Below are 13,437 nucleotides of genomic sequence, written 5' to 3' on the forward strand. Positions count from 1 at the left end.
AATTTATTTTATAATTTGAGACAAATATTTTAATATGATTGATTTGTCAGTCCAAAAATGTATTAATATATTAATTTTATATAATAATAATTATTATTATTAGTTAAATATTAGTTTAATAGCTTAAGAGTTCTATTTTAGCTCGTTAATGGAGCAGGAGGTTAAGATGGATATTATTGGTTAGATTTACTGGTAGAACTATCTCTAAGCGGCTCAGATCTATGATAGTCTATTCTATCCATAAATTTGTCATTGATTAAATTATTTCTAATGTAAGAGTGGTGATGATTATTAGGCATTCTGCTTGCATTGTATTCACCAATAGAGCCAGCTTCACTAGAAGAATGTTCATATAGAGCGCTGCTGCTACTATGAGGATGATAGTAAGATTGCTATTACTTTACTGCTATTATTGTTATGAATAACCTTAAGTCTATCCTTATTATTATTCTCCTTATATTTTTTGCTCTCAATTTTCATAGCGGGGTAGAATTTAAAATTTAATAGCTTGGCTATATTTCATTTAAATTACAATAATTTTGAAAATTCATCGTTTTTAATTATAAAAATTTTTTGCCTAATCCCATCTATCAAAATAATATAAGCTGCTAAATAAGAATTATAAATAAAAGTAAATTAATTATCTTAAATGATTTTATAGGCTATAATTTTATTCTATGCATTAGAAAGAATTATGAGTTAAGCTTTGGATTAAAATATCTCTGGGGTATATTCACCATAATAATCAAATATTTTAAGCAGCTCATATGATAACTTGTGGTCTCCCCTTTAGATCAGAGTAGCAACAGATTTAGATTTAGTATATGTTTCTTGCGGGTTCAGAGGAATTAATATAATTAACAAAGAAGGAAGTCAGATACTCTTTTCATAAAACATCAATAGTGAGTATGTTTAATCATTTGAATCTACTTCGGATGGATAGTATATTTTTATAGTAATATCATAATTTTTAGCTGTATACCATTTGTAATTTAATAATTTATCTTAATCCCATTTAGTAATGTAGAACTTTTATTTGGTATAAAATATAACTTTTCAGACAGACGTTTTAAACACTAATTATAATTAACAAAGTGAATTGCTTGCAGTAGCTGTATAAACAGGAAATGTTTTCCTCTATAACACTACATTTAAGAACCAATTTCAATTATTATCAAAATTTAGCACAGGCTCCAATTTGATAAATAGCTTATTTATTTCACAAGATGGAAATTGGCTTTATATAGCAAGTGATGTTAAGGGTTTGTTTATGATGAGTATAAAAAAATAATAATTATTTGAAAATAATAATAAATAAGATACTTCAGAAAAATTGATTGTTGCTGCTCATGGAAATTTTGGATTAAGGGCATACTAAGTTATTGGATCTAAAGATAATCTCTATATTTATGCTTTTGATTTCTGGTATGGATTTTTTTTTGCAAATGCAGAAGAAGTAATTAAAAGTTAGGAAACATAATTCCCAATTTAATTATCTTTTATTTCCTACTGGCCTTTTTAAGAAATATAAAAAACTTGCTAAACTATTCTTATTAATCAAGATGAAAGTCTACTTTTTATTGGAGTGAGATAGTATGGTATTGTAATATTAGATATTAGAAATAGAACATAAATTTAAGTTTTTGAATTTATAAGGCTAGACTCTCTGATTTATTCAATAGCACTTTCAAATTAAGAAGATTTTTTATACGTAACAACATCAGATATTATATTAACCTATACTTAAGATAAACCTAACTTAAATTAAGATCTCCCTAATTTATTTAACACTCACTAAATAAAATATCAAGACTTTCTTAATTAGGTATACAAATGGAGATGTTATGTTGATATTACTGATTAATACCTAATCGGTTCATTTGACTCAGCTGGCTTGTATATTTTTCCTTTTTATAATGATCCTTACAAATTTGATGTCAACAATTATGTATTCTATGACATTTATGTTGATAGTTTATATCTAGATAAGGGAAATAAGTATTTTGTTATTCCAAGATATTTTTCAGAATAGAATATTGGAATTTATTAATATGCACCTCTAGATGATAGCGCTGATTAGTAAAATATTTCTTTTACCAATATGAAACTAATAAAAGACTATAGCGCTAATGAGCTTGAATTATCAGAAATGATAGTTTTTAGTTTAGATGCTAAGTATGCTGTGTAAACATATGGTGTCGGTTTAATAATTTATGACTCAATCGACATCCTCAATATAAAAATTCTATCAAGATGGAATAATTTAGATTTTATGATTGGATAAAATTAAGGTGCTTGTTTCACAAAAGATAATAAATGGATATACAGTACAATTAGGTTTTTTGGAGTATATCTTTTAAACGTTGAAGATAAAACTAATCCTATTCTTACTGACTATGTTAGAACAAATGGTGGTGAAAATGTTAAAATATTTTCATCATCAAATTTTATTTACTTACTTGATGGCAAAAGAGGATTTGCAATAATTGATGCTAATTATGCTCCTAAATTGTAAATAGTTTCCAGAGTAGAATTAGGTGGATACACAGTAGATATTTTATTGCTAAAAGAGGAAAAATATGCTTTAATAACTGATAATTCAAATGGATTTCTAAAACTCATAGATATAAGAGATAAAAATTTTCCTTAAATAGCTTATACTATCAGCTTTGGTAATTAATAAAGCATGGCTTAATGTTTTACCCAAACAGCTTAGCATCTATTTGTATCAACTAATGGAGGAATGCTTGTACTTCCTACATCTAGTTAAGTGTAAATACATACATAAGTAAATTTAATTCGCTTAAATAATGAAACTGGATAAAAAGAAATTATAAAATTTGAAAAAATAACTTAAGAATCCAATTAGCATGATTTTAATCTTAATCAAGAGTACTTATTTTCTGTTGGCCAAAATATTTAGTTTGATTTTGTTATTCTATTTCCTTTAGATGAAAATATGTAAATTACACATATTTTTTATTATCTTAATGGATAAAGTCAATAAATCCCAAGTTTCTTTGAATTTAATTAATTTTAATAATCTGTTATATTTAATGTTGATAAGAGCTTAATTAATTTCAATTCAGCTAAACCCAACTTAAATATTTTGCTTATAAAAACAGTAATTCCCTTAAATTAAAATTCTTTTTTATTTAAACCTGAAGAGCTAGATGGTAATTATGCAACTAATACTACTTAATCTTAATTGATTTACCAATATCTTTGTGATAAAAACATAATAATCAATAGCATTCTTAATGATTTATTCGATTTTTCCATACCATTAAATTTAGAGTCTAAATTTTAGACTAAATTACTTGATCCATCAATAATGGTTTCACCTGTACATTGCGGACATTGCGGATGCGGACATTTTTTTTGGCCGCAAAATGTCCGCAATGTACAGGTATTACCATCAATACTCCCTGAAAACAATTACTAAAAACTTATTTCTAAAATTACTGAGAGAATTTAAATAACCTTAATGAAATCTTTTTACATAAACCCTATTCAGTTTTATGTATAAACCTCATTATTTTTTGATAATTCAAATTCAATTTAATTCATAAAATCTAATTCTTAAAATATAATTTTAATAACCTTGTCTATTTAGAGTAGTGATGGAAAATTAATCTTCAAATCAAATTCTAGTCTAGCTTTTTAATTATCTGAAAAGTAAGATTAATTAACAATATCTGGAAATTTAGAGATCATCAATAAGGTGTTGCATAATAAAATAATATTCGCTAATAATACATAAATCACTGCATAAATATCTCCAAATATAACATTAAATATTCAAGACAATCTAAATTATCCTCTTATTGAATAGCTAAGCATTTATGAGAGTTAATTTATTATTATTAAGGAATAATTGTAATTTAACAGTGAAAATAAACTACAAAATTAGTTTGACAATTAATTTTAAGGAGGTATTATTGATATTGAATCTGAAATAACCTTCTCATTTTAAAAAGGTACATTTACAGTCTCTGACGTTTAAGATATAACTTATTAATTTCTTTATCTTTAATCCTCAAATCAATATATTTAAATTCCATCAAATTTTTGGTTAGTATAAATAAATAATAACTAATTATTATTTAAAGGCTCAACAACATAGAGTATGTATTAAAAATCTTACACATTTAAAATAGTTGCCTCTGATGGATATACTTCAGCTGAGGATACTTTTACTATAAAAGTACGTGGAATACCTTTATCTTACATTTTAAATTTGTTATTAAAGATTTTTGGCCCTATTATTTTCTTTCTTGGTCTGTTTCGATAAAGAAATATTTTTTTAAATGCTATTTTTGAAAAAAAAGTAACTTTTTCTTAAGAAATAACTTTTTGTGATGAGTTTTATCTTAAAAAAATAATAATATTAGGCGATATTTAAAAATAATCTAAAGATATTTTAAGCCAATTATTTAATTAAATTTTAAACTTGAAAATTGAAGTGAATAATATGAATTAAAAATAGGATACAAAAACTAAAAATAAAAAAAATAAATTAAATTTATTGTATAAAGATACTTTTAACAATTTACAAAATTAAGATGAATAATAGAAATAAAACTTTGTACTTCATCCAAATCAAAATAATTATCATTAATAAAAAAATGCAAAATTAATTTAAAATTTAAAGAAATAGAAAGTTCATAACTCTTATTCAACTTTAGAAAAGAGATATATGGATCAAAAAGGAAACATTCTTATGTCTGTTGTGATCGAAGACATATTAAAATATAAAATATGTGAAACTAATAAATTAGCGGACTTTAAACAAGATATTAAGAACACCGATTCTAAAATATATAGAGCAATAAGAGCTTAGATAGCTAGATATTTTTTAAATTTAGATTAAAGATCATTCATGCTTTACAAATATATAAAATAAATTTTCATAAAAACTCAATCTTGCTAAAATGACTGGTTTAAAGCTATAGTTGATTTATAGTTTTATGATTATAAACAGGATAATTAAAATAATTATCTTTAAAGAAATAAGAAAACTTTCCCATAATTGAAACTAAAATATGGAGTATTATTAGAAATTTTTTAAATCTTTGAGTTGGTTCCTTAACAATTTAAAGAACAAATAGATACTTTTGATTAATTTTTTTAGATTTGCTAAGATTATATAACTTAAATCAATATATATCTTATAAGAGAAGTTTTATTTGCAGATGCACTAGGATTTTCTACTGAAGAACCTTCAAAGTTTAAAGTAGCAATAGGATAATTGCTTCATATTGACCCATAGAGTATCAAATAAATCATAGCATTTAAGAAAAAGAAAATAAGTAAATGGATAAGACCACTTTTAAAATTTTTAAATATAGAATACTCTTAACATGGAATTTATAAAAATATGAGATTACCTTCTTGGCTGAACTTAGATTAAAAAAACGGAGTTATTATTTTATATGGAACACCTCAGCTAGATGATATTGATGAATAGCTAATAAGAATTCAAGATAACACAGGATATGTTATGAAATAGTTTTTATTAAAAGTTATTCAAAATCCGAATAAAAAAAATAGTTAGAATGAGATTGATAAGATTTATGAAGTTGCTGATGAGATCTAATATAAAAATGAATTCTCTTCTCTGTAAAATAGATAATTAAATGATACATAAAACTATTATTTAAAAAGAAAAAATTCATTTATGATGAGGTCATTTAGATAAAGTACCATAAAAAATAATTAGCCATTCATGCTATAACTCAGTTAAATTTCTTATCATAAGCCTGATAAAAGTTATATTTATAAATTTAAAAATAAAAATAACTCAATCAAAAATTAAGAAGATGCAAATTCTCAATTAATTTTTTTGAATGATGATAGAAGCTTGTTAAACAAACCAATAGATATATAAACTTCTACTTTAAGTATAGCTTAAGAATTATTTGTCTCCAATCAATGAACAGTTATTATTTGAAAACTTTCGACAATACAATACAATATAGGTTTTTTGAAACTAAAATTTATAAATTTTATGTAAAATTTAATTGAAAATGTACTTCAAAAATATAATTTTTATTTTTTATAAAAACATTTTATTTTTTATAAATTGAAGACTTTTAATAAAAATTAATTTTTTAAACTATTTAATTACATTTTTATTTTATTTATTTTAAACTTTATTATATTTTTTTTTGAAATTTTAGAAAACATTACACAAATAACTCACCTTAGAATTTAAAATTTTTCAATATCTATTTAAAGCAAAAGACACTAATTTTATTATTTAAAAAGTGAATGATATTTTTTTTAATTTGTTTATTGAATACTTTTTTATTCATCTAAAAATAAATGTAATTGATTAATTAAGTAATTTATTATACTTTAATTTAAATTGAAAATTAAAAATGGTGAATAAAATTAATAAATAAGATGTTATTTATGATAAATTTATTTTACTATTAAATTTTTATAACTGAATATGAATTTATACAATTTAATAATTTTTAATTTATTTTATAATTTGAGGCAAATATTATATTATGATTAGTTTTTCAGTTCAATAATGTATTAATATATTAAAATAATATAATAATTATTATTATAAGCTAAATATTTATTTTAATAGCTTAAGAGTTCTATTTTAGCTCATTAATGGAGCATGAGGTTATAGTGGATATTATTGGTTAGATTTGCTGGTAGAACGGTCTCAATGTGACTCAGGTCTTTGAGAGTCTATTCTATCCATAGATTTGTCATTCCTTAAATTACTTCTACTGTAAGAGTGGTGATGATTATTAGGAATTTTGTTTGCATTATATCTACCAATAGAGCCAAAAAAAATATATTGGCTACAAATTCATATAAGCAACGTGAATTACTTGCAATATCTACAAAAAGAAGAAAAATTTTACTCTATAAAACTATACATAAATAGTGATTTACCGTAGATTCTCGTTAATTAAGGACCAGTTTAATTAAGGACTTATTTAAAAAATGTTTTTTTTAAGGACTAAATTTTTACAAAAATTTTGATTTGAATTTGTCCTTAATTAATGAGAAACTACGGTATATTATTATCAACGTTTAATACAAGTTCTAATTTAGTTAATAAGATGGAAATTGATTTTATATAGCAAATGATGTTAATGGCATGTAAATTAAATAAATATTAAGATTTTTTATGTTCAACAATTAAATGGAAAAATAATATTGATTTTAGTGATCATTGCATGAAACGAGCATTTATTCTATTTGTTTATACATTTTTCTTTATTACAAAGATTTAAACATATTTGATATAAATAATAATTTCGACTATAATGCTTAAGTTAAAATTTTACTTTATATAAACTAATTTGTGAAGTTTTAATTTTGAATAAAAATATGCTAATCTATTATTAGAAGTTACAATTAATTTAATGATATCCTTTAAAAAAATTTCAAATTTTATATAATCAAATATAAAGAACATAGTTAATGTAAAGGTTTTCTTTATTATATTATAAATAAATTTACATTAAATTTTCACTATTACTTATAAAAAAGAGAAACAAAACTGAAAATTAAAAATTTTTTATTGAATTTTCTTAGTAATTATTCATAGTAATATTACTAATAATTAATCATATGACTTTATGGGTAATTTAGTCTATCATTAAAAAACATTTAAATAAAAAAATTTCCTTTGATGTCTTAATTTCATAATATTTTTTTTCATTTATTATTTAACAAACAAACAAAATAAATAACTCTAAACCAGCAAATTAAATTTCTATTTTTAGGTAAAAGCTAGCTTATTAATTAAATAAAGGAAGAAAAGAATTGGTTTTTGATTCCAGATAAATTATATTTATATATATAAATAACTGTTTACAAATTTAAACGATTTAAATAACTTTAATCAAGAAAAGAAGAAATAAGGAAAAGGTGAATCAATTTTCAACTTAAATGCTTCAAATAATTAAAATTTTTTTTACTATTATCTATATATGTAACTCTTAAAATACTTAATAAATTATTAATGAAGTTTATTCCCCTTTAATGTTAAATTAGCTAAGCTCAACTGACTCATTATGGAATCCTCTTGTAGTAAAAGTAGCAACATAGATAGATTTAATATTTGTTTCATTAGGATTCAGAGGAATCGCAATAATCAATGAAAAAGGAGATTAGATACTACATACCTAGGAATTTGGTAATAATTACGTGTAGTATTTTGAATCTACTTCAGATGGGCAATACCTTTTCATTGCAGTTTCATAAAATCTATTGGTTTATCATTTAGATTTTAAAACAAATAATTCCTCTAATTTTGAAATGTAGAACTTTGCTTTATTCTAAAACATAACATTTTAGAAAAATATTTTATCAACTAGTTATAAATAGCAAAAAGAATTATTAATAATAGCAGTAAAAGGTGGTGATATATTTATTTATGATACTTCTATTAAGAATATGTTATCTCTAATTTCAACTTTTAATACAGGTTCTGTTATGATAAATTATTTGTTTCTTTCATAGGATGGTAAATGGCTTTATATAGCAAGCGATGTGAAAGGTCTGTATATGCTTAATTTATAAGAATAATTTGTGACAAATTAAAATGGAAGAAAAATAAACATTTTAAATGCTGCCCAAGGAAGTATTGGATTGAGTACATATTAAGCTATTGCTACAAGAGACAATACTTTTATTTATGCTATTGATTTCTGGTACGGGTTTTTTTACTCAAATTGTTCTCAAGTAGTTAGCAGTAATTCAACTCAATATCCAATATAACTATCTTTCACTGAGTTTTGGCCCTTTTAAGGCATATAGCCTTCATGTCAAAATATCATTATGAATAGGGATGAGACTTTTATTTTCTTAGGAGTTAGATCTTATGGAATTCTCATTTTGGACATCAGATAGAGATATCAAATTCAAGTTTTTGAATTAATAAAGTTAGATGATCTCTTCATTTCAATACAATTCTCAAAAACAGAAAATTATTTATATTTTAGTAGCTCAGATAGTATTTTTACATACACTTAAGTTGAACCAAATTTAAATTAGGATTTACCAAATTTTTTTAACACCCATTAAATTAAGTATCAAGATTTTCTTGATTTGACCTATAAGTGGAGATGCTACATAGATCCTGACGATCAATACCTCATCGGGGGATTTGATGTAAGAGGTTTATATGTATTTCCTTTTAACTAAGACCCCTATAATATGGATGTTAATAATTTCAAAAATTATGATATTCCAGTAAATGCTATTTATTTCGAAAAATCAAACAAATACTTAGTTTTGCCTAGATACTTTTCAGAATAAGGTATTGGAATATTTTAATACAATCCATTAAATGCAAATCCTGATGAATAAAATATTTCTCTTTTAAATTTGAAACTTTTAAAAGACTACAAAATCGAAGATACCTAAGTCTCAGAAATGATTGTTTTTAGTGCTGATACAAAATTTGCTGTGCAAACTTACATGATTGGTTTGATTATTTATGACTCAGCAAATATATTTAACTTAACCATGCTATCTAGATGGTATAATAAGGAATTTATGAAAGGAGATAATCAAGGAGCTTGCTTCACGAGAGATAATAATTGGATATATAGCGCAATAAGATTGTTTGGAGTGTATCTTTTAAATGTTCATGATAAGGCAAATCCTATTCTAACTGATTACATCATAACTCATGGCGGTGAAAATGTTATAATGTCTTAAATATTTGATACATATTTATACTTATTGGATGGTTTTAAAGGATTTGGAATTATCGATTCAAGTTATGCACCTTAATTGCGAATAATTTCAAGAATTCAACTACCAGGATATACTGTAGATGCATGGCTTATAAATGAAGAATAATATATTTTAATAACATCTATGGGAAAAGGTTTTTTAACTTTGATAGACATAAGAAATAAAAATTTCCCACAAATTGTTAACAGTATTTCTTATGAAAATCAATACGCTTTTGCATTATGCACACCAAAAACAAGTGAATATATATTTATAACTACTTCTACTGGAATTATTGTACTTCCAACCCGTAGCTAAATTTAAATTCATACTCATGTAAGTTTAGTTCAGTAAAATAAAATTACAGGATAATAAATCCTAAGCAAACTCTAAAAGCAAGCTTTACCATTTGGTTAAGAGAATTCCAGCATAAATTTAGAATTTGTCTTTACAGTTGGCTAATAAATTCAGTTTAATTTTGCTATCCTCTATCTTATTGACCAAAATATGTAAATTAATAATATTTACTATTATAAAAAAGGAGAAAATCTACCTATCCCTTCTTTTTTCTCCTTTAATAAATTTTCGCAATCCTTGCAATTTTTTGTAGATAAAAGTTTAGTTTAAGAAAATATAAATTATCCAAACCTAAATATTATTCTTCTTTAAACAGTAATTCCTCTGAATACTTAATCATTCATTTAATTTTCAAACTAAACTGATGTTAGTGTGATAAATATCACTTAATCATAAATGATTTACTAATACCTCTAAGAATAAAATATTTTAGACCTTAATGGAATTATTAATAACCAATTTGACTTTACTTAACCTTTCCAGCTAGATTTATAATTTTAGAGCAAGTTGATTGATCCATCAACTATATAAGAAGATAATTATACAATAGTCATCCAATAAATAACTTGGATAATTAAACTAACATTAATGAGATCTTTTTACATTAATCCAATCAAATTTTATGTTCAAACTTCTCTTTCATTTGATAACTAAAATATAAATTAATTTATAACGTCTAATACTCAAAACACAATCTCCCTAACCCTATCTGTAAATAGTTCTGATGGTAAATTAATTTTTAATACCAATCCGAGTGTTGTATTTTAACTTTCTGATTTATAAGATTAATTAATAATCTAAGGAAGCTTAGAAAATGTAAATAAAGTGTTATATAATAAGATAATATTTGCTAATTAAACTTAAATTACTTCAAAAAGCTCTCCAAAAGTAACTCTGACAATTTAAGATGATATAAATTATCCTCTCATAAAATAATTTAATATTTATGAGAGTTAATTTATTATTCTAAAAAAGTAATTATAAGTCAACAGTGAGAACAATCTTCAAATATAAATTAACAAGTAATTTCCAGGAGGTGTTATTTATATTGAATCTGAGATAGCCTTCTCTTTCTCAAAAGATTCTTTTATTGTCTCAGATACTTAGGATTTAACTTACTAATATTTTTATCTTTAATCACCAAATAATTATAATTTGATACCTCCAAATTTTTGGTTGTAGGAATCTGGTAATAGCGATATGTCATTTAAAGGCTCAACTACTTCTAGCATGTTTTAAAAATCTTATAGTTTCAAAATTATTGCCTCAGATGGATATACCTATGCTGAAGACCTATTTGTTTTGGAAGTCAGTGGGATTCCTCTAATTTACTTGCTGAATCTACTACTCAAAATAATTGGCCCTATTGTTTTTTTAATCGGTCTAATTTAGTAAAGAAGTGTATTCTTAAATTCAATTTTCAGGAAAAGAGTAACTTTTCCTGAAGAGGTGGCTGTTTGTAATGAATTTTATATGAAGCAAATCATAATTCAAGGAAATAATTAAAAATACTCATAAATTATTCTGATTTAGCTATTCAATAAAGTATTTTAAGAGAAAAAATTAGAGAGGCTATAAAACTCGCAATAAAGAAACTCATTTACTTTAAATTATTTTTATTAAAAAATTTAAAACAAATAAAATAAATTAGATTATCAAAATAAACAATTTTAAGTTCTTATTACAAGAAATATTAATCTAAAGTAAACGAAATTATTGAAATAAATTTAGGATTTAAAGTAACTGAAGCCTCATGACTAGCCCTTTCTAATTGAAAAAAAGTATATGGACAGTAAAGGAAATATAATGATGTCTCTCGTCATAAAAGATATTCTAAATTATGACATTAAAATAAAATAATTAGACAAACAAAATTTTGAAAATGATATTTAGAATATAGATTCTAAAATTTATAGAGCATTAAGGGCTTAGATTTCTAGATATTTTTTAAACTTAGATTATAGATCATTCATAGTTTATAGCTACATAAAATATTTTTGCAGTAAGGAAATTCAAAATTGTCAAAATGACTGGTTTAAAGCTATAGTAAAAATAGACTACTAATTAGATAATATACTTAAATAAAGCTATTAATCCTAGAGGTAATCAAAAGTATTTCCAAAGCTAGAGTTAAAATATAAAGTATTATTAGAAATACTATAATCCTTGAAATTATTCCCATAGTAATTAAATATAATTCCTGATTCTTTTGAGTAACTTATAGAGCTTTGCATAGAACATCAAGCAAAAATCAATTTATACTTAATTAGAGAAGTCATATTTGCTGATACTTATGGATTTTGTGGAGAAAAAACTTCTAAGTTAAAAGTAGCTTTTGGTTAATCATTGCATATTGATTCACAAAAAATTAAATAAATTATTGCGTGTAAAAAAAGGAAGATAAATAAATGGTTTAGACCTATTTACAAGCTTTTAAATTTAGAGTATACTTAGTATGGAATATCTAAAAATATGAGATTGCCTACTTGGCTTTATTTAGATTAAAAAAATGGAGTGATTATTTTGCATGGAATACCTGTATAAGATGATATTGAAGAAATACTCATAAGAATTTTAGATAACACAGGATATGTAATCTAATAATACATGCTAAAAATAGTAAAAAATTTAAATATAAATTAATAAAGCAATGATATTGATTAAATTTACTAAGTAGCTGATGAGACGAACTATTAAAATCACAGCAATTAGTCATTTAAATAATATAATTAAGAAATAAATATATTGTAAACAAATAACTTAAATAAAACTCTATCAATTGTTAAGAGATATTCGGAGGTAAAACCAATATAAATTAAAAATGAATTTTCTCAAATTTGCCTATCTACATAACTATCCCCTTGTAAAATGAGTGATTATAATTTTAGAGTTAAAAAAAATTCAAAAAATGCTGACAACTAAAATATAGAGTTAATTTCTTTAAATGAAGATCAAAACACTAATAACAGTTTTTTCAATAATAATAAAAATAATAAATATGACCTCACCTTCAGCTAATAGCTTTAATTTTCAAAATTTCTTTAAAATAGGAATGACTTAGAAAAAGAATTAACTCATTCTTAAGAATACAAATATTAAATTCAAGAGAAAAATTAAAGTTTAGATGAAATTATAGAATGAATGAATCAAAATCCTTTAGTATAAAATTGAAATACTCTTGACTTGTCCTCTGAAATAGTAACATGGAGTTATAAAACTAAAATATTATTTTTAGTCAGATTTGTTTAAAATAAATATATTTTTTTAAAAGTTATTTTAATTTGTTGAAATTTGTATTCTCATGAATAAGTTAATAAAAATAATTTTTTTTTTTTTACAGTATGTTTACTTATTATTCGT

The 13,437-nt window shown here is 23.2% G+C and overlaps 3 protein-coding genes across 3 annotated transcripts; 2 read left to right on the plus strand and 1 right to left on the minus strand. All coding sequences in view use genetic code 6, as the record gives it.

Annotated features, from left to right (window-relative positions):
* Positions 1-649: 649 nt before the first annotated feature.
* On the plus strand, positions 650-5,938 carry TTHERM_00320410 (hypothetical protein; the record flags this gene model as incomplete). Its single annotated transcript, XM_001012940.2, has 3 exons — positions 650-3,409; positions 3,617-4,207; positions 4,490-5,938. 3 exons carry the CDS (start codon positions 650-652, stop codon positions 5,936-5,938), a joined length of 4,800 nt encoding a protein of 1,599 aa, XP_001012940.2.
* A 686-nt stretch (positions 5,939-6,624) lies between these two features.
* On the minus strand, positions 6,625-6,792 carry TTHERM_000320437 (hypothetical protein; the record flags this gene model as incomplete). Its single annotated transcript, XM_012796849.1, has 1 exon — positions 6,625-6,792. One exon carries the CDS (start codon positions 6,790-6,792, stop codon positions 6,625-6,627), a length of 168 nt encoding a protein of 55 aa, XP_012652303.1.
* A 1,227-nt stretch (positions 6,793-8,019) lies between these two features.
* TTHERM_000320438 (calpain family cysteine protease) lies at positions 8,020-13,218 on the plus strand (the record flags this gene model as incomplete). Its single annotated transcript, XM_012796850.1, has 4 exons — positions 8,020-10,965; positions 11,053-11,622; positions 11,809-12,463; positions 12,521-13,218. The coding sequence occupies 4 exons, from the start codon at positions 8,020-8,022 to the stop codon at positions 13,216-13,218; spliced, it is 4,869 nt and encodes a 1,622-aa protein (XP_012652304.1).
* Between the last annotated feature and the right edge of the window lie 219 nt (positions 13,219-13,437).

Source organism: Tetrahymena thermophila (genome assembly GCF_000189635.1).
Source record: "Tetrahymena thermophila SB210 genomic scaffold scf_8254691, whole genome shotgun sequence".
NCBI classification, from domain to species: domain Eukaryota; phylum Ciliophora; class Oligohymenophorea; order Hymenostomatida; family Tetrahymenidae; genus Tetrahymena; species Tetrahymena thermophila.